The sequence below is a fragment of the Ranitomeya variabilis genome, chromosome 4 (genome assembly GCF_051348905.1).
Source record: "Ranitomeya variabilis isolate aRanVar5 chromosome 4, aRanVar5.hap1, whole genome shotgun sequence".
In the NCBI taxonomy this organism is placed as follows: Eukaryota; Metazoa; Chordata; class Amphibia; order Anura; family Dendrobatidae; genus Ranitomeya; species Ranitomeya variabilis.
In genome coordinates this window covers 211,756,594-211,778,500 of record NC_135235.1, presented here as the reverse complement: position 1 = coordinate 211,778,500, position 21,907 = coordinate 211,756,594, and the positions used below count along the sequence as shown (strand labels likewise).

General features: G+C 41.6%; 1 protein-coding gene across 1 annotated transcript; it reads left to right on the top strand.

Moving 5' to 3' along the window:
• Positions 1-2,951: 2,951 nt before the first annotated feature.
• On the top strand, positions 2,952-12,339 carry LOC143768636 (potassium-transporting ATPase alpha chain 2-like). Its single transcript, XM_077257279.1, is given in 24 exon segments — positions 2,952-3,070; positions 3,158-3,214; positions 3,638-3,704; positions 3,707-3,767; positions 3,769-3,829; positions 3,936-4,049; positions 4,129-4,263; positions 4,375-4,492; positions 4,628-4,896; positions 4,995-5,193; positions 5,309-5,418; positions 5,770-5,904; positions 5,994-6,186; positions 6,273-6,448; positions 6,534-6,670; positions 6,844-6,994; positions 7,070-7,238; positions 7,716-7,870; positions 8,061-8,184; positions 8,301-8,446; positions 9,480-9,613; positions 10,709-10,810; positions 11,149-11,240; positions 12,224-12,339. Coding segments are annotated over 24 exon segments (3,039 nt in total). The 5' UTR covers positions 2,952-2,965; the 3' UTR covers positions 12,253-12,339.
• Positions 12,340-21,907: the final 9,568 nt, after the last annotated feature.

Here is a 21,907-nt window from a genome sequence, read left to right as displayed (position 1 = left end):
GCGGTGACGTCACCGCTGTGCTGTTAGGGCCGGAGCTCAGTCAGTGTCAGGAAGCAGACGCTGGGGGACGCGCAGGTGAGCATGTACTGTTTGTTTTTTTTACTTTTACGCTGGTAACCAGGGTAAACATCGGGTTACTAAGCGCGGCCCTGCGCTTAGCAACCCGATGTTTACCCTGGTTACCCGGGGACCTCGGCATCGTTGGTCGCTGGAGAGCGGTCTGTGTGACTGCTCCCCAGCGATCAAACAGCGACGCTGCAGCGATCGGCATCGTTGTCGCTATCGCTGCAGCGTCGCTTCGTGTGAAGGTACCTTAAGACTAACATCCCGAATCTCCGCACCTCCATCTCCAAGACTTCTCTCATGCTGCGCCAGCTCTCTGGAATGCACTTCCCCAGACGATCAGACTGATACCTAGCCCCGACCTATTCAAGCGCGCTTTAAAAACTCATCTCTTCAAACAAGCCTACCACATCAACTACTCAGTAAACTAACTTTGCCCTGTTCCCTCCTTCCAAATATTACTCTAAATCTGCACCCTACTATTCATCTGTCTCCACACCCTCCATGCACATGATAACTGAACTTGATACTTGACTATTGCACTTAAACACACGGGCTGATGACCGGATCATGCAGCTTTATATGAAAATCCCTATTTATTATAATTGCCAGACCTGAAATAACAAGCACTTTTCACCTATTGTGTCCCCCCCATTTCCTTGTAAGCTTGCGAGCAGGGACCTCACTTCTAATGTCAGTTTAAATTGTCTTAACTTGTACTGAATTTATTGTCTGTACATGTCCCCGCTTAATTGTAAAGTGCGGAATACGTTGGCGCTATATAAATAAAAAATATTATTATTATCCACACATGTAATCAAGCAGGCTAGTAGCTGTAAATCATTCAGCTGCCACGATGAAAACAAAATCTCCGAGCAGTCATACAGTCATGGCCAAAAGTATTCACACCCCTGCAATTCTGTCAGATAATACTCAGTTTCTTCCTGAAAATGATTGCAAACACAAATTCTTTGTTATTATTATCTTCATTTAATTTGTCTTAAATGAAAAAACACAAAAAGAATTGTTCTAAAGCCAAATTGGATATAATTCCACACCAAACATAAAAAGGGGGTGGACAAAAGTATTGGCACTGTTCGAAAAATAATGTGATGCTTCTCTAATTTGTGTAATTAACAGCACCTGTAACTTACCTGTGGCACCTAACAGGTGTTGGCAATAACTAAATCACACTTGCAGCCAGTTGACATGGATTAAAGTTGACTCAACCTCTGTCCTGTGTCCTTGTGTGTACCACATTGAGCATGGAGAAAAGAAAGACGACCAAAGAACTGTCTGAGGACTTGAGAAACCAAATTGTGAGGAAGCATGAGCAATCTCAAGGCTACAAGTCCATCTCCAAAGAACTGAATGTTCCTGTGTCTACCGTGCGCAGTGTCATCAAGACGTTTAAAGCCCATGGCACTGTGGCTAACCTCCCTAGATGTGGACGGAATAGAAAAATTTACAAGAGATTTCAACACAAGATTGTGCGGATGTTGGATAAAGAACCTCGACTAGCATCCAAACAAGTTCAAGCTGCCCTGCAGTCTGAGGGTACAACAGTGTCAACCCTTACTATCCGTCGGCGTCTGAATGAAAAGGTACTGTATGGTAGGAGACCCAGGAAGACCCCACTTCTTACCCCGAGACATAAAAAAGCCAGTCTGGAGTTTGCCAAAACTTACCTGAAAAAGCCTAAAACGTTTTGGAAGAATGTTCTCTGGTCAGATGAGACAAAAGTAGAGCTTTTTGGGCAAAGGCATCAACATAGAGTTTACAGGAGAAAAAAAGAGTCATTCAAAGAAAAGAACACGGTCCCTACAGTCAAACATGGCGGAGGTTCCCCGATGTTTTGGGGTTGCTTTGCTGCCTCTGGCACTGGACTGCTTGACCGTGTGCATGGCATTATGAAGTCTGAAGACTACCAACAAATTTTGCAGCATAATGTAGGGCCCAGTGTGAGAAAGCTGGGTCTCCCTCAGAGGTCATGGGTCTTCCAGCTGTACAATGACCCAAAACACACTTCAAAAAGCACTAGAAAATGGTTTGAGAGAAAGCACTGGAGACTTCTAAGGTGGCCAGCAATGAGTCCAGACCTGAATCCCATAGAACACCTGTGGAGAGATCCAAAAATGGCAGTTTGGAGAAGGCACCCTTCAAATATCAGGGACCTGGAGCAGTTTGCCAAAGAAGAATGGTCTAAAATTCCAGCAGAACATTGTAAGAAACTCATTGATGGTTACCGGAAGCGGTTGGTCGCAGTTATTTTGGCTAAAGGTTGTGCAACCGTATTAGTGACGGCAACGTTTTGGTCCATTTGAAGACGTTTCTCAGGCAGTGTCAAAGTGCATATACTGTATATATAAATCTCTCTTAAAAACTACCTTAAGTCTGTATATATATCTTCTTGAGTCCTCATTTTTATTGAAATATATATTTAATATCTATCTATCTATATATTTTTTTCTTGCAAAATATTTTAATTGAGTACAGATTTTTATAGGATCATAAATATGAAAAAGAATGTATATGTATAAATCATCTTTATAGATATATACACTGAACCAATTTTCTGGCCATGCAAGAACTTCGCACAGCCATTGAAGAGGAGTGGACCAACTTTCCACAGGCCACAATCAACAACCTGATCAAATCTATGCAATGGAGATGTGTTGCAAGGCGTGAGGCAAATGGTGGTCAAACCAGATACTGACTGGTTTTCTGACCTCCCCAGATCCTGCCTATGCTGTAAATCTGCATATTGTAGAGTGGCCTTTTATTGTGGTCAGCCTAAGGCACACCAGTGCAATAATCATGCTGAGTAATTGTAAGTGTAATATCCAGACTTTTTACCATCTCTTTCCTTCTACAGGAGCCATCTGACATTTACACCATCCACATGAATCAAAAACCAGAAAAAGAGAAAAACAAGAAAAACATATTGTCAGGGATAAAAGGAAAGAATACTAAGAAAGTAGAAAACTTGAAAAAGGAGCTAGAGATTGTAAGTGATAGAGAATTAATACTGATACAATAAAATACAGATATTAGGATGTTTGGTAATGACTAATGACCATATTTTTTTTTATAGACCGAACACAAGCTGAGCATAGAACTCCAAAAGAAATACTCAGTAGATGTCAAACAGGTCAGTTTGCAAGAAGGTTTCTTCATCTAGAAAACGTATTTTCAAACACTGTTTTTTTTGTAGTAGTTCTGAGTTAGAAGAGAGCTCTCCATCATCCTGGACTCTTAACTAGTAGTTAGTTGGAGCTAATACAAAGCCTGCCCTTCACTCTGGAAGATCTGGCATATCCATTTATTACAAGGACAGCATTTTCATTTCATTGAAAGCTGTGTAATATTTAATTTAACCTGTGGTGGCATTGTAGATGAATTGGAAATGTTCTTCCCTGGATCAGGACGGAATTCCAGGAGATTTCCCAAAGTGGACATATCTCTAACACAATGATGAAAGCTTATTTTATGATCTCATGTATCGATCCAACTGTTAGTACAGTAAAGTATAAAAGGGTGTACAATATTTTATCAATTGTGGTTTTTTTTCAAGGGTTTGAGCACATCAGCTGCTCAGGAAATTTTAGCCCGAGATGGACCTAACAAACTCTCACCTCCAAAAGGAACCCTGAAATTGTTAAATTTTTGATGCTCATGGGCGGAGGATTCGCCATTGTCTTCTGGATTGTGCTTTCTGGCATATGGCCTTCAAGCTGCCCAAGACCCTACGGTTTCTAAAGACAATGTAAGAAAACCATTAGATTTTGATTTAGATCTTAGGTCAAGTATTCTGAATGCTGTGGTTCAATCCTTCATGTATTTTTTGACTTATAATTCTTCCATGTCTTTAGCTCTGGTTGGCGATCATCCTGATCGCAGTGGTTGTGTTGACGGCCCTCTTTGCTTATTACCAAGAAGCTAAAAGTACCAACATTATGGCTGGCTTTAAGAACATGGTGCCTCAGGTAAGAAGTGTTACTACTATAAATTTGTAGAATGATAGTTGATGAGCGTTGTTTCTAATACATTTCTTTATTGATTTAGCAAGCTTTGGTTCTTCGAGATGGGAAACGTATCGAGATGCTAGCGGAGAACCTTGTTCCCGGAGACATCGTCTTTATTAAAGGAGGCGATAAAATCCCGGCTGATATACGTATATTTGAGAGTCATGGTTGCAAGGTGAGAAGAATAAAGAAAACAATTTTGCATTCTGTAAAGCTCATGCTAAGGAGTTTGATGAAATCTTGGAAACAATTAAGTCAAGAAAGATTTATAATTTTTGATGTGCAGGTTGACAACTCATCCCTCACCGGTGAATCAGAAGCACAACCTCGTGGCATGCAGTGCAACGATGATAACCCTCTAGAGACAAGAAATTTGGGCTTCTTTTCTACAACCTGCTTGGAAGGTGAGCTGAAAATCACGATTTGAGGTTTCCCTAGTTCATATCCTTTACTTCATGTACAAATTAGAGACACATAAGATGATAAACATTTGGTAAAGGTCACTAAATCTGGTCTAATATTTCATGCTTACTTTACAGGGACAGCGTCTGGTATAGCAATTAACACAGGTGACCGTACAGTCATTGGGCGTATTGCATCACTGGCCTCACAAGTTGGTAACCAGAAGACACCCATTGCCTTGGAGATCGAGCACTTTGTGCACTTGATCAGTGGTCTTGCAGTAGGCGTTGGCATAGTTTACTTCATTATTGCCATCTGCATGGGATATAGTGCCCTCGATGCTATAATATTCTGCATTGGCATCGTGGTCGCCTATGTGCCTGAAGAACTACTAGCAACTGTAACGGTGAGAAGTACATGTTAATGAACTCATTATGCTTTTGTCTTTGATGCAAGCTTCTTTTAAAACTTCACGGCCTTCCTAATCTAATATGTGTCTTACAGGTTTGTCTGTCCTTGACTGCAAAGCGCATGGCAAAGAAGAATTGTCTGGTAAAGAACCTGGAAGCCGTAGAGACTCTGGGGTCCACCTCAGTCATCTGCTCTGACAAAACTGGGACCCTCACCCAGAACAGGATGACTGTGTCACATATGTGGTTTGACAATCTCATCCACAATGCAGATACCAGTGAAGAACAGACAGGTAAGGGCCTATTAATCTCTTGATATTAGAAGGTAGATAATGGGATTCCCAACATCACACAAAACATTTTTTGAGGAATACAAAGGTAACCATTGATAATTGTCTTTCTGTTCAGGTGAAAAGTTTGATCAAAGCTCCCCAACTTGGCAATCACTGGCTAAAATTGCCACCCTGTGTAACCGAGCTGAATTCTGTGCTGATCAAGAAGAAGTTCTCGTCAACAAGGTAAATGTTCATTTATATATCCTACCTATATGCAAGTGAACTGTGGTGCTGTCTCACAAAAATATTCTGTCCATATGTTCTAGTAGGGTATATGGATGTCCCTTTGGAACCTTCTTTATAAGAGGGTTTTCTCTTCCGGAGGACCTGGCTGATTCATGTATTACATACTTTCCTAGGGAATGTGTGCTGTGCATCTGTGCGCTGAGGATTGGGGTAGCCAGACCTACTGGGATCAGTTGATCCCACTTGGAGATGGGTTGTCTTCATAAAACATATCCTTGAGGGTCATTTTGTCATATAACAATAAAAAAAAAAAAAAATTGAAATCTTAATCTGCTTTTTTGTGTGCAGAGGTCTGTCAATGGAGATGCCTCAGAAGCAGCTTTACTGAAATTTACGGAGAATGTACTTGGAAAAGTCATGGATACTAGGGATCGAAATGAGAAAGTATTGGAAATCCCATTTAATTCGAGCAATAAGTACCAGGTAATTGATGAACCTGTTGTATCTCAATGCCAAAGCTCTCTTTGGGTTTAAAGATTATTGGCAATTCCCTTTTTTTACTTACTTTTTAGGTCTCTATTCATAAACCAGAGGATCCTGCAGAGAAGGGTTATTTGTTAGTGATGAAAGGGGCCCCAGAACGAATTTTGAATAGATGTACCACCATTATGATTGGAGGACAGGAATTGCCATTGGACGATGATATGAAAGAGAACTTTCAAGAAGCCTACATGGAGATGGGAAGTATGGGAGAGAGAGTTCTTGGTAGGTATATGCAACAAAACCTAAATTGAGACCTGGAATCTTCAAGATATCTTAAAGATTTTCAATAAGTTCTGTTTCTTCTACAGGTTTTTGTCAACTAATGCTTCCTGCCTCCATGTATGGCCCTGGTTACCCATTTGATGCTGAAAGCGGAAATTTTCCTCTAGATAAATTATGCTTTGTTGGCCTCATTTCTATGATTGACCCGCCTCGTACCACTGTTCCCGATGCAGTCATGAAGTGTCGTAGTTCCGGCATTAAGGTTAATATCTCCGAACATTGATCATGGTGATATCTAGAATTAGTAATCTCTAAATATATCTAATAATCTATGTTGTTTATGGCAGGTTATTATGGTAACTGGAGATCATCCAATCACAGCCAAAGCAATTGCAAAAAGTGTGGGGATTATCTCAAGTTCTAGCGAGACTGTAGAGGATATTGCCAAAAGATTAGGAAACCCTACTGAAAGAGTTAATCCTAGGTCAGTACATTATGGATGGTTTCACTCTCCAAGCCAGTTGTCAGCAGTTGGAGACCTTGTGTTGCATTGAAAAGCAAAACCCACATATAAGTGTAGTTGTTTTTGGAAAACCATCTTTGTAATCTTGTGCAACCCATTTTCTTAGCATACTGACTGGTTTATTCGAATTGCAGAGATGCCTGCACCATTGTGGTAACTGGAGGTGAACTCAGTGACATGAGCTCTGAGGAACTGGATGACATCTTGAAATATCACACAGAAATTGTGTTTGCCCGGACCTCACCCCAACAGAAACTTCTCATTGTCGAAGGTTGTCAGAGATTGGTAAGTTGTGTCACAGCTTTTGAAGAAAAAAAATTGTAACTCAATGGTGGAATATATTATATCTATTACTTTCAGGGTAACATTGTGGCAGTGACTGGAGATGGTGTTAATGACTCCCCTGCATTGAAGAAAGCCGATATTGGTATTGCAATGGGAATTGCTGGTTCTGATGCTGCTAAACACGCCGCTGACATGATTCTGCTGGATGATAACTTTGCTTCTATTGTGACCGGAGTGGAAGAAGGTAAGATGGTCACTTTGCGAATTTTAACTTCTCAATTGCTTGAGTAGCACTGGAAAGGTCCTTTATTTTGGGGATTTGTGGGTTAATAAATTGGTGTTAAAGTAAGAAGTAAGATCTACACTAAAAATCCTATCATGTTTAACCAGAGAATAGGTGAGGATGTCAATGAGCAGGGATTGGGAAGTGATGCATTGCAAAACTTTGCTTCCCCTATTGGTAAAAAATAAAAATTGGATATAAGGCATAAGTTAATATGAAGGAAACCTCTGCTCTATTTTCCAAATCAGTATTGAACAAATCTTACAGAGAGGAGAGCCTCTGGTGTAATCAGTTGCCTTACAGCAACATCATAGGTTTCTGAGAAGGAGATTGATCTTTTAATGTTCTAAAACACACATTTTTTCTTTATGTATTTGCCAAATTTCTTCATTTCCTTTTTATCTTCCCAATCGATCATGAATGTGTTTTTTCCCTTAGGACGCTTGATATTTGACAACTTGAAGAAGTCCATTTCATACACAGTGACCAAGAACATTCCGGAGATGATTCCTTTTATGGTCTACGTGATCATCAGTTGCCCCTTGCCCATCAGAACCATCACCATCCTCTTCATAGAATTAGGAACCGACATTGTAAGTTGACTTTTTTTAAACATATGTGTGTTTTTCTTACACTGATACATCTGTCGTCTCTGTGTGTAGGTGACGTTATTGGAAAGAAACTGTTGTAAATAGAAAGATGTTATCATTTTGACCAAAGGACAAATTATTTGCTCAAAGTTTGACACATCCTAATGACCCCAATTTTATTTGCCTCCCTTAGATTCCTTCCATAGCTTTAGCGTATGAGAAAGCTGAAAATGATATCATGCTCAGAAAACCACGCAACCCACACAAAGACCGACTGGTGAACATGAATTTACTGTCATATTCCTACTTTCACATAGGTAAGAATTTTTATTTCATTGAAAACTGATTTTTTTAATTGTCATTTTGAATGGCTACAAAACAAAAAAGTCCCATACGAGGATGCTTACTCATATGGTTCTTATGTGTCCCACAGCTGCAATGGAAGGATTTTCTGGGTTTGTGAACTATTTCACTGTCTTGGCTGAACAAGGTTTCCTACCAGCTACAGTACTTGGACTCCGAGTCCAGTGGGAAAAGAAAACCAACAATGAGCTGGAGGACAGTTATGGGCAGAAATGGGTAAGCATGGGGAGCCAAACACCAAGTGAACAATGAGGGTTAAACTATATAATTGTGGAAAACTGAAATCTGAAGAGATAGTTAATTGTTTTGCGACAGCTCTAACTTGTGAAGGACTCTCAAACAGCTACTATTCAGTAAGACTGTCACTAGAGGGCTTTCTGGTGGATCATGTGCCTTAGGTGATAGATGTCAGGAGCCTTGATGAAGCTACCTTTCTATACCCTGGGCAGTACATTGAACCTTTAACCTGCATACAAGACACTAAAACAAGGTCTTTGGACCTTTATTAAAGTAGATTTCCACCCCAATTGAAAAATTGTTTGTATATCAGTAAATCAGATATTGGAAAGCTAGCCAAAGTTTGGTCAGTAAGTTACATTTACTTTCTGAGATATTACCATTTTTCAGTTTTCTTGTATCGGCCATTTTGAAAAACTAGCAATAGGAAGTGCAGCTATTGATTTGAACTAGTAGACCAATAAGTTGATTTTTAGTGAAATACACCAATAATATAACCATTTATCATCTGCTTCTGAGAAGCTAATACAAAGGTGACAACCAATGTGATGCCTCATCCTGTTGCAAAATGGCGACTGCAAACAGAAATGATCTCTTGAGGCAAATACAACATAATCCCCAAATTTTGACTAAAGTTCTAACTTTTTTAATAACTAGTATATGGCCAGTTATGAATTTTGTCTTGGAAATCCCCTTGAAAGTTTGCTATATTGTTTACTTTTTCCTATCCTTTTCTGTTTGTGCAAAAGACACAACATGTCCCTTTTTCTGAGAAATACTTGTTCCCTTCTCCATCTCCAACTCTGTGGTCCAATTTATCTGCACTTGATTTTGCAAAGTCACGTAATTTATTCCTTGCTAATTTAAAGGTGCCATTTTTAAACCACAAGTTATTGACTTGTGCCCAGTATAGACTATAATATCTAGCTTCACAACATTACTTTAGTACCTTTCTTGGCAAAATAGCTTATCTACAAAAGTTAATTTGTATGATATCCTCTCTATTTTGTAGACCTACGTCCAGCGTCTCAACCAGGAGTGGTACTGCTACTCTGCTTTCTTTATCAGTATTGTGGTCTGCGAGATGATGAACACAATTATCAGAAAAACAAGAAGGAACACCCTGCTTACTCCTAGGTTCTTAAAGTGAGTGACAAATTTTGGATGTGTATAGTGCGTGACTTTTTACATTTCGATGCCACATTGCGTCCTTTTATAAATATGCTCTGCAAGTTAGCAAACCAAAACTGACACACCCATCCTTTGCTGCAGGGCTTTTAAATGAAATCTGTGGCCATGGGCCACTTGTAAGACCATGCCGGGTTGTCTTAAATCTGCCTTGTGCAAATAGCTTTCCCAAGACCAAACTTACTTTTATTTTGCACTGCAATCACAGCTATGCCTGTGACTGCAATGCACTCCAGCGGCCTCAATACGCTTCTATGTGCATCCTAGTGGGCACATAGTGACCCTCGCATATAACATCAGTCACTGCCTCACAGTTTGAAGCCATGATTCTTTCTGGTACTGAAAATTGTCTATATATTTCTCTTGTATAGACTTCCTACTTGGTGCCCTCCTTTTGCCCCCATCGGCAGTCCGTTCCTCCTGCTTCCAAGATAAGTGCCTCAGTGGAATGGGGAGTGTAGCACTAACTCTATATCAGTGGTAGATATAAACTGAAAAGGGCTTCTGTGCAAGAACAGTACACAGACCTCTTATGTGTTTGTGACAGAAGATACTTGATGCATTGAACGTGAAAGTTGTCCCCTTTATGTCTTGAGCCCCAATGATCTGTCCGCTCCTGATCTAAACCATGCCATATCTGACTTTCCTCTTCTGTAGGATAGGAAAAGAGGGAAGGCACAGTTTAGACTTACCACTACTTTCTGCATGCCACTGCAGTGGGAAATTTGGAAGCAGGAGGAAAGAAATGCTAATTTGAGTAGAGGAGGCAACGAGAAGCAAATTGAGCTCACCGGACAGGATGACTATAAATGAAAAATGTATAGTTACTTCTTAGCCTCAGGATGGTGGATCACTTTGAGGAAGGGGTGTAGACAAGGTGGAGGAGTCAACACAGCTAAATCAAAACTGGGTCAGTTCTCTAGCTAGCTTGTGTCCAGTTATAGAGCAAGACAGTGGTGCCATTAGTTGCACATAAGCAAAAGGGCTATCCCTTAAAAATAGGGCAAAAACAACTTGGTATTTCCTAACTTCACACTTTTTTTTTTTCTACAGGAACAAGATCATCTTTGTAGGTTTACTCTCACAAATTGCCATTGGAGTAATCCTCTGTTATGTTCCTGGGTTAAATGAAGCCTTACACTTTATGCCCATTCGGTAAGAATCAGCATATAGAAAAGTGGTATTTACTATAATGCAGAAATAATTATCCTAATCACCAACTACTGCTGCAACCCTGTTACCTTAAGACGGTGCAGCAAAGGTTTGTTGCTCTCAAGCTGCTTCAGGTTGTCACTGCTACAATGAAATTATAGAATTGGAAGCTGCCTTTCATCTGTGATGTTGACATTAAAGTAGCAGTCTAGTCATAAGTTTAATGTGCAGCCCACCTAATTCCAGATCTGGCTATGTCTCATGAACATATCTCACTTTATACTCCAGATTTTTCCTAATCTTGATTGATAATTTGATATATGTTCCATCATTTTTCACAGAATCCAATACTGGTTTGTAGGAATTGAGTACACAGTCCTTATCTTAGTTTATGATGAAATCCGAAGACTTCTCATAAGAAAATTTCCTGACAGTAAGTATCTGTTGTATGAAAGGTTGATGTAATATAATTGTCGTCAACTGCAAATACATGATGTCTTTATACCTGAAGAGAACATTGGCTTTAGGCATATGGATATATTGATGTTAGTCAAAATATGCTCTAAATGTGTTTTCATGCCTATTCATGACCATCCCTCCTTCTTTCACTTACAGGCTTAGATTGGACATGGTTTTGACTCTTACAATGATACGTAAGAAAATATGGCACTCAAAGTAGATGAACTTAAATAAAATAAATCATTTAATATTCAATCCAACATTAAAGGCCCACAAATTTTTCAGTCTACATTAGACCTTTCTCAGTGTGCTTATTGTCCAATTAAAAAGATATCAGATTGTGTTTTAATCCCTTAAGTCACTAGGAACCGTTGAATGCAGTGTCCACCGCTGGTTGAAATAGCGTCAGCTTAGATCCTACTTGTGCACCATTTTACAGTAATGCCATGGTCATCTTTATATGGTTTTGACTCTTGACCTCTAAATGATGACTAGTTCTTATTGATATAGATTGGATATTTTCTTGACCCCTAAGTGATAACTACTTCTTTTCCAAATAGATTTGACATGGTCTCAACCCCTAATTGATGATTACTTCTTATCTATATAGATTTTACATGGTGTTGGCCTCCAATTGTTGACTAGTTTTTAATGATTTATATTGGATGCAGTCTCCAACTGTAACTAATTATTAGTTCTTATCGATACAGGTGGGACAATGTCTCGATCTCCATTAGATGACTAGTTTTTATAGATATGGATTGGACATGGTTTTGACCTCTGATAGATGACTACTTCTTATCGAAAGAGATTTGACATGGTCTCAAGCTGTAAATGATGTGTTGTTTAGTAGAAAGGATGTAGATACAGAGTTAAAATCAATAATTCTGATAATGGAAGATGTCGTACATGGACTTATGAGCATAATTATTAATTTTCTGCTCCTTTTTTTTCCAGGTTGGGTGGATAAAGAGCTGTATTACTGAAGATCCGCAATATTTGCCCTGAAGATACCTATTTATTGTCTGACTTTTTTACCACCCTTCCCCATTTTGTACTTTTTGTATATTTGTATAAAGCTGTATAATGTAAATAGAAATATATTTCAAAAAAAAAGTCCTGATATATTGCTTTTATTCTTTTTTTATCTTGCAAAGCCGGTCACCATCATGCACATGGTAAAAGTATTGCAGATAAAGAAAGCAATTACAAATGTACTCAGAGAGCAGGAGTTAGCGTCAGTAGCATGTAATAAAATATAATATAAAGTTGCTCGCAAAGTTACAAGAGGGAATTATGTTTCTTAAGGGCAATTGAGAAACAGTATAAAATACTAGAGCATGATCATAGAGCTGCCAACAAATACGCTGTGTGTGAATATAACCTTGAGAGAACTACAACAAACTAGGCTCATCTCACGCACCAGCTGGTAGCAACATCTTAGGATGCTGGTGCTCTGCTTCTTGGTCCCATGTTCGTGAGATATAAGTGTTATATTCTAATGACTAATGTACCTGCATTTTTGTAGCAACTAGAGGTTACTAATATACACCACGAGTACACACTGTCCCTGGGATTTTGAGTTGATGTTTGTTGAGTCTTTGTTTCATGGAAATTCTCCTACCAACACAAAGAACCAGTCCATGTAAGGATGGAACTGAGGCTGCGCAGAAAAAACTCTGGATGCAACCGTAGACTGTTGTGATGTCACCACATATACCCTAGTGGCGACATCAAAATAGACCTATCTGGTGTAGACTGCTGGAGACATCACAGCAGTAGTGTTGAGCGATACCTTCCGATATTTGAAAGTATCGGTATCAGATTGGATAGGCCGATATCCAAAAAATATCGGATATCGCCGATACCGATACCCGATACCAATATAAGTCAATGGGACATGTTGTGAATTCCGCTCTTGGGCTCCCTCCGGTGGTTGTAAGTAGCACTTTTGTGAATTCTGCTCTTGGGCTCCCTCCTGTGGTTTTGAGTGGTATAGCTGCTTCTTGGATTTAGCATCAGCAGCTGCTTCCACTGATCGTTTTTCTGGCTCGGCTATTTTAGTCTGGCCTTATCCCTCAATCAAGGCCAGTTGTCAATTGTTCCTGCTTGGAGCCACTGCTCTTTTGGATTTCCCTGACACTCTGTCCAGTTCAGCAAAGATAAGTCCTTGCTTGTCCTTTTGCAGTCCACTTGTTGTGGACTTATTTGTTCAGCACATTCTATGTTTTGCTCATTTGTCCAGCTTATCAGTATGGATCTATTCAGCTAAGCTGGAAGCTCTGGGCTGCAGATTTTGCCCTCCACACCTTTAGTCAGGTGTGGAGATTTTTGCATATCTCTGCGGTGGACTTTTTCTAGTTTTTATTACTGACCGCACAGTGTTCTTTCCTGTACTATCTATCTAGCTAGAAGTGGCCTCCTTTGCTAAATCTTGTTTCCTACTACGTATGTCATTTCCTTCTCCTCTCACAGTCAATATTTGTGGGGGGCTGTCCTATCCTTTGGGGATCTTCTCTGAGGCAAGATAGCATTCCTATTCCTACCTTTAGGGGTAGCTAGTTCTCCGGCTGTGACGAGGTGTCCAGGGAGTGACAGGAACATCCCACGGCTACTGCTAGTGTTGTGTTAAGATCAGGAACTGCGGTCTGTATAGTTACCACCTGCTCAGAGCTAGTCGCATGTCGCTCCTAAATTACCAGTCCATAACAGGGACACAAATATCAGAAGTGATCCTGGATGGTTCCCAGGGTCTGAAGGAGAGGAAACTCTCCTTCAGGCCCTGGGATCCATATTCATGTAAAAAATAAAGAATAAAAATAAAAAATATGGATATACTCACCCTCGGACGAGCCCTGGCTGTCACCGCTGCAAGCGTGTGCCTCCGTTCCTAAGAATGCAGAGTGAAGGACCTTTGATGACGTCGCGGTCACGTGAGCGGTCACATGAGCGGTCACGCGACCAATCACAAGCCGCGACGTCATCGCAGGTCCTACACTCTCTGCATTCTTAGGAACGGAGGCTGCCGGTTGCACTGCTGAGGTCAAGGGTTCGTCGGGGTGAGTATATCCATATTTTATATTTATATTCTTTATTTTTTACATGAATATGGATCCCAGGGCCTGAAGGAGAGTCTCCTCTCCTCCAGACCCTGGGAACCATATGAACCATATGAACCGCACACGCCTGGAAACTTATAGGAACTTCCGATTTCCGATATCACAAAAATATCGGAACTCGGTATCGGAATTCCGATACAGCGAATATCGGCCGATACCCGATATTTGCAGTATCGGAATGCTCAACACTACACAGCAGACATGTACAATATAGGCTGCTATGGACATCACAGATACTGTATGTCTGATGTAGACTGCTGGTGACATCACAGTTGACATGTCAGGTGTAGACATCTGTGATGTCAGAAGCAGTGCCTGGGGTTTTCCGATAATGAAATAAAAGTAAACATATCTGGTGTAGAATTCTGATGACATCACAGTAGAATCTTGATGACACAATAGATATGTCTGGTGTAGCCTACTGATGACATGACAGTAGAAATGTGTGGTGTAGAATGCTGGTGACATTTCAGTAGAATGTTGACGACATCACAATAGATATGTCTGGTGTGGAACACTTCTGACGTCACAATAACCGTTTATAGTGCAGGTGGTCACATGACCTTGCATAATGATTCCAGCTTAATTATTAATTGTCGCAAAGCCCTGCAATAGAGATTGTGGTCTTTAGTGTGTATGTGATGGGTCTGGATTAACCCCTTAATGACAGCCAATATGTCTTTTAACTGACCTGAGATATTAGAGAATAGCCTCCCCATACAGGTGACAATCTAGCAGCTGTCTGCTGTACACTATAGCTGACAACTTGCTCCATCAGCCACAATCAGTGTTGGCACCATCCAAATCTGTTTAACCCCTTAGATGCTGCTTTCAATAGTGACTACATCATTATAAATGGTTAACAGACTGTGGGGGCTTCCTCCTAATCCCAATTGGTGCCCTCAGATCATGATTTTGTGGTCCTGATGTTTGCGATTGACAATTCATGACCAAATTCTGGCCTAAGAGTCTGACGGCTGTTGTAACCTGTTCAGAAGTTAGAGGCATTTAGGTGGTAAAAATACACATTTTCATTTCTGTCATGCCACTTTGCATTAATTCCTGAAAAGCAACTGAAGGGTTAATAAACTACCTGACTGCAGTTTTCAATATGGCAGGGGGTGGTGTTTTTTAAAATGGTATCACTTTTGGGGGTTTCCAAATATATGGCTAAAGGCACTTTAAACATGGCTAAGTCCCTAAATAAATAAATTTTGTAAATTTCCTTGAAAAAAATGAAAAATTACTGCTACATTTTTAAACCTCCTATAATGCTAACAAAATAAAATAACATATTACAAATGGTGCTGATGTAAAGCAGACATGTGGGAAATGTTATTTATTAATGGTTTGCTGTGGTATGACTATCTGGATTAAAGGGATAATCATTCAAAGTTTGAAAATTGCTAATTTTTTTAAATTTTTCTCAAATTTCTGACATTTTTTATAACTACACACAAAACATATCAACCTAAATTTATCATTATCATAAAGTATAATGTGTCACGAAAAAACAATATCAAATTCACTGGGATTTGTTGAAGCGTTCCAGAGTTATTACCACATAAAGTGACACTGATCAGATTTCACAAATTTGGCTCCGTCACTAAGGGGTTAAAGATAAACAGACTAGCGGTTGTTCATCATCGGGGTGGGTGGCTAGTTGGGTTCGGGCGAGCCGTAGTCCAAAGTTTGGTTCGTGTACTAGAACTTGACCAGGAACCAGAACCCCATAGAAGACAATAGGGACCCGAACTTTGGAGCTGTAAAATGGTCGTAGTAAAGGTATGGGGCTGCAAAAGGAAGCAAAGTGGGGTTAAGAGCCCTACAAACAAATGTCGATAGGAAAATGACTTAAAATAACATAGAATAACGAAAAAAAAAAAAAATAATAATCTTGAACCAGTACAGGCGGAAGTCCAAGTGGAGGAGAAGGTGGAGGTGGATGTGATGGTGTAGGTGGAAGAGGCGAAAAAGAGGTGGCCAATAGTGATGAGTGAATAGCATTGTTGCTCGGGATTCCCCCAGCATGCTCGAGTGATTTCAAGTATTTGGATGTGCTCGGATATTTAGTTTTCCTTGCCTCAGCTGCATGATTTACGGCTTCTGGGCAGCCTGAATACATGTGGGAATTCCTTAATAAACAGGCATTCCTCACATGTATTCAGCCTGTCTAGCAACCACAAATCAGGCAGCTGAGGGATGAAAACTAATTCTCCGAGCACATAAAAATACTTGGAGATCACCCGAGCATGCTCGGGGAGACTCGAGCACCGAGTATACTCGCTCATCACTAGTAGCCAAAACTGTTTATGTGCTGCCGTATTTTTTTGGGGGGGGGCGGGGAGCTCTGCAAAACAGCTTTGTAGGGAGAACTCTGAAAACAGCCTTTGTGGGGGTACGCTGAAAACAGCCTAGTTGGGGGTACTTTGAAAACAGCCTCTGTGGAGGTACTCTGCATCCGTCTGTTTGGGGTACTCTGAAATGAGGCTCTGTGTGCGTACTCTGTGGCTATACTCTGAAAACAGCCCCTGTGGAGGTACTCTGCCCCCGACTGTGAGTGTACTCTGCAAAACAGCCTCTGTGGAGGTACTCTGCATCCGTCTCTTTGGGGTACTCTGAAATGAGGTTCTGTGTGCGTATTCTGTACTCATCTCTGTGGGTATGCTCTGAAAACAGCCTTGCTTTTTTTTTAATCTGATGAAGCCCCAAAACATGGGGAATGACAAATAGAACAAACAAACTGTAGTGGAGTATAACAATGGCTTGTTTCGGCTGGCATACTTCTCTATACAGCCAAAGCTACCGGCAAGTCTTGTGATATCCATGCCTGGTTCATTTTAATGAATCAAGCTTGCACAAGTTAGCTGTGGACAGGCGGATGCACCTGTCTATGATCACACCCCGTGCGGTACTAAACACACATTCCTACAGTACAGTTACGACTGGGCAGGCCAGCACCTCCAAGGCGTAAAGGGCAAGCACAGGCCATGCGTCCAATTTAGAGACTAAGAAGATAAATGGGGCAGCCCCATCACTCAGCACTTGGAGATGTGTTGAAATTCTGCCTCCTGCTAATAGGGTACATATCAGATGGTGGTGCTGGATGTTGTGACGTGCTGAGAAAGATTTTCCACATTTCGGCCAGCATAACCCTTTTTATTAAAGTGTTTGTCTTCACTAGCCGGAATGGTAGCATTTCAAACGAATTTTGAAATGCTGTCATTCAGGACCAAGCTCGTGGTTTGGTAGGGGGCTAATTTCTCTTTTTCTCCAGTGTTTGGGGGATGGAGAGCTGAATGCCTCCATGGGACGCTGTGGAGTTGCTCGGTGACACTTCTCTTGGTGATGCTGTCACATCCTCTCTTTGCTGGTAACCAGGTGGCCCTGTTGGTCTGGTGTGGGAGGAAGAGGTCGAGACTGTAGGAGAAGAAGGGAGCAGCAGGAGCCTCAGATCTTTCTTGGTTTTTCAGGTGTGTACTCCACTGCAGCTTGTGTTTTGCATTCAGTTGCCCCTTCATGCAGGTGGTGATCAGGTTAAGAACATTTATGCCTTGCTTCAGTCTCTGATGGCACATTATACAAACCACCTGTATATTATCATCAGCTCATTGCCTGAAGAAATGCCACTCCAGGGAGCATCTTAGAGCTGGCTTTTGTATCCTCAGTTCATCAGCTCGGTGGGCAGTAGCAGCCGACGTTCTGGCTAGGGGCGGGCTGCTGTGCTTTTGCACCCTATTCCCTCTTTTGCTGTGCAACTGGGGCAGGGTGACTACTATCTCTTCCTCTGAACTGCCCATATCACTTGGATGACCTTGACTCCATATGGGGTCTAGGACCTCATTATCCCCCACCGGACCATTGCATCATCGCACCTCTACAGTCTGTCCTTAACTCTGCTGCCCGAATAATCCACCTCTCGCCTCACTACCCCTCCACGTCTCCCTTCTGCAAATCCCTTCATTGGCTCCCAATTCAACAATGTATCTACATCAAGCTACTAACGCTGACCTACAAAGCTGTTCATAATCTGTCTGCTCCAAATATCTCTGAACTAATCTCCCGATATCTCCCACCACGTAATCTCTGGTCCTCCCAAGACCTTTTTCTCTCCTCCACAATCGTACGTTCTTCGCCAATCATCTGTAAGACTTCACTTGAATATCTCACATTCTCTGGAATTCTATGCCCCAACATATTTGATCATCCCTTGAAAACCCATGTCTTTAGAACAGCTTACAGCCTGGAATGACTCCGCTGCCACCTCAACAACACCGGAGCTGCTGCAACCCCCAAACGTACTGTCCCTGTCAACATTATCCTGAAGAATGTAAGCCCGCAAGGGCAGGATCCTCTCCCTTCAGTACCTGTCTGTCACTATTAGTTTGTTCATTGCAATTTCTATTTATGTTTTGTATATAACTCCTCCTTAATGAGCAGCACCATGAAATCAATGGTGCTCTAAAAATAAATAATAATCCCCTGCATGATCTTCCTCCCTGTGCTCCCCCATGCCCTCCTTGCCGGTCTGCACACAGCAGAAAGGCAAAGAAGTTGGCAACTGTGTTTTGTCGTCATCTCTGAGTTTGGAGTCATCAGAGATGTCCTGCGGTGGTCCACTGACCATTTGCACTACCCCTCCCACGTACTCATTCTGCAACAGAACTAGTGGATTGTGATCAGTGCACTCAATCTCTTTCACCACCAGGACCAGCTGGATGGCCCAAGGAACCACAGCCAGCAGAGTCATCAAAAAGCAGAAGTGACTGCTTCTTGACTTAGGGCATACTGCTTGGCTAATTTGCAAGGGGGTGAGGTGGATGACAGATGGACATGTGCTGCAGGTGCAAACTCTGCGCTTTCAGCAGGGAACTGGGTGGAAGACAAAGTGAAGGAACCGGAGGCATTCTCAGGCAGCCAATCTAAAACCACCTCTACATATTCTGGCCTCACCTTTCATCCAGCAGTACTATGACCTACAAAATTACTCAGAACGTCCTGTCGCCTGCATACACCAGAGAAAGGTGTTTTATTTGTGTATGTAGCAGGCACAGATCGACCACGTACTCTCTCTCCCTGCAGAAGGTACCACCAGCAGCAGCACCCCCTCATTCCTTGCATCCCCAAAAAGTGAAGAGTATTACACATCCTGTATATATATATATATATATATATATATATATACAGTATATATATATATATATACATATATACAGTCGTGGCCAAAAGTATTCACACCCCTGCAATTCTGTCAGATAATACTCAGTTTCTTCCTGAAAATGATTGCAAACACAAATTCTTTGGTATTATTATCTTCATTTAATTTGTCTTAAATGAAAAAACACAAAAAGAATTGTTCTAAAGCCAAATTGGATATAATTCCACACCAAACATAAAAAAGGGGGTGGACAAAAGTATTGGCACTGTTTGAAAAATCATGTGATGCTTCTCTAATTTGTGTAATTAACAGCACCTGTAACTTACCTGTGGCACCTATCAGGTGTTGGCAATAACTAAATCACACTTGCAGCCAGTTGACATGGATTAATGTTGACTCAACCTCTGTCCTGTGTCCTTGTGTGTACCACATTGAGCATGGAGAAAAGAAAGAAGACCAAAGAACTGTCTGAGGACTTGAGAAACCAAATTGTGAGGAAGCATGAGCAATCTCAAGGCTACAAGTCCATCTCCAAAGACCTGAATGTTCCTGTGTCTACTGTGCGCAGTGTCATCAAGAAATTTAAAGCCCATGGCACTGTGGCTAACCTCCCTAGATGTGAAAGGAAAAGAAAAATTGACAAGAGATTTCAACGCAAGATTGTGTTGGATAAAGAACCTCGACTAAAGGTACCTTCACATTAAGAGACGCTGCAGCGATAGCGACAACGATGCCGATCGCTGCAGCGTCGCTGTTTTGATCGCTGGAGAGCTGTCACACAGACCGCTCTCCAGCGACCAACGATGCCGAGGTCCCCGGGTAACCAGGGAAGCGGACAGCGGAGGACGCGCAGGTGAGTATGTACTGTTTGTTTTTTTTACTTTTACGCTGGTAACCAGGGTAAACATCGGGTTACTAAGCGCGGCCCTGCGCTTAGTAACCCGATATTTACCCTGGTTACCAGCGTAAAACATCGCTGGTATCGTTGCTTTTGGTGTCAAACCTGACGATAAACGCCGGTCTGACGACCAAATAAAGTTCTGAACTTTATTCAACGACCAGCGATATCACAGCAGGATCCTGATCGCTGCTGCGTGTCAAACTAAACGATATTGGTAGCCAGGACGCTGCAACGTCACGGATCGCTAGCGATATCGTTTAGTGTGAAGGTACCTTAACATCCAAACAAGTTCAAGCTGCCCTGCAGTCCGAGGGTACAACAGTGTCAACCCTTACTATCCGTCGGCGTCTGAATGAAAAGGGACTGTATGGTAGGAGACCCAGGAAGACCCCACTTCTTACCCCGAGACATAAAAAAGCCAGGCTGGAGTTTGCCAAAACTTACCTGAAAAAGCCTAAAACGTTTTGGAAGAATGTTCTCTGGTCAGATGAGACAAAAGTTGAGCTTTTTGGGCAAAGGCATCAACATAGAGTTTACAGGAGAAAAAAAGAGGCATTCAAAGAAAAGAACACGGACCCTACAGTCAAACATGGCGGAGGTTCCCTAATGTTTTGGGGTTGCTTTGCTGCCGCTGGCACTGGACTGCTTGACCGTGTGCATGGCATTATGAAGTCTGAAGACTACCAACAAATTTTGCAGCATAATGTAGGGCCCAGTGTGAGAAAGCTGGGTCTCCCGTTATGGTCTGGTGATGTAGGAGTGACATGCGACTAGCTCTGAGCAGGTGGTAACTATACAGACCGCAGTTCCTGATCTTAACACAGACACTAGCAGTAGCCGTGGGATGTTCCTGTCACTCCCTGGACACCTCGTCACAGCCGGAGAACTAGCTACCCCTAAAGGTAGAAACAGGAAAGCTATCTTGCCTCAGAGAAAATCCCCAAAGGATAGGACAGCCCCCCACAAATAATGACTGTGAGAGGAGAAGGAAATGACATACATAGTATGAAACAAGATTTAGCAAAGGAGGCCACTTCTAGCTAGATAGAATTAGTACAGGACAGAACACTGTGCGGTCAGTAATAAAAACTAGAAAAAGTCCACCGCAGAGAAATGCAAAAATCTCCACACCTGACTAAAGGTGTGGAGGGCAAACTCTGCTGCCCAGAGCTTCCAGCTTAGCGGAATAGGTTCATACTGATAAGCTGGACAAATGAGCAAAACATAGAAAGTGCTGAACAACAAAGTCCACAACAAGTGAACTGCAAAAGGACAAGCAAGGACTTAGCTTTGCTGAATTGGTCAGAGTGTCAGGGAAATCCAAAGAGCCGTGACTCCAGGCTGGAACAATTGACAACTGGCATTGAATGAGAGAACAGGCCAGACTAATATAGCCGAGCCAGAAAGACGATCAGTGAAAACAGCTGCTGATGCTAAATCCCAGAAGCAGCCATACCACTCAA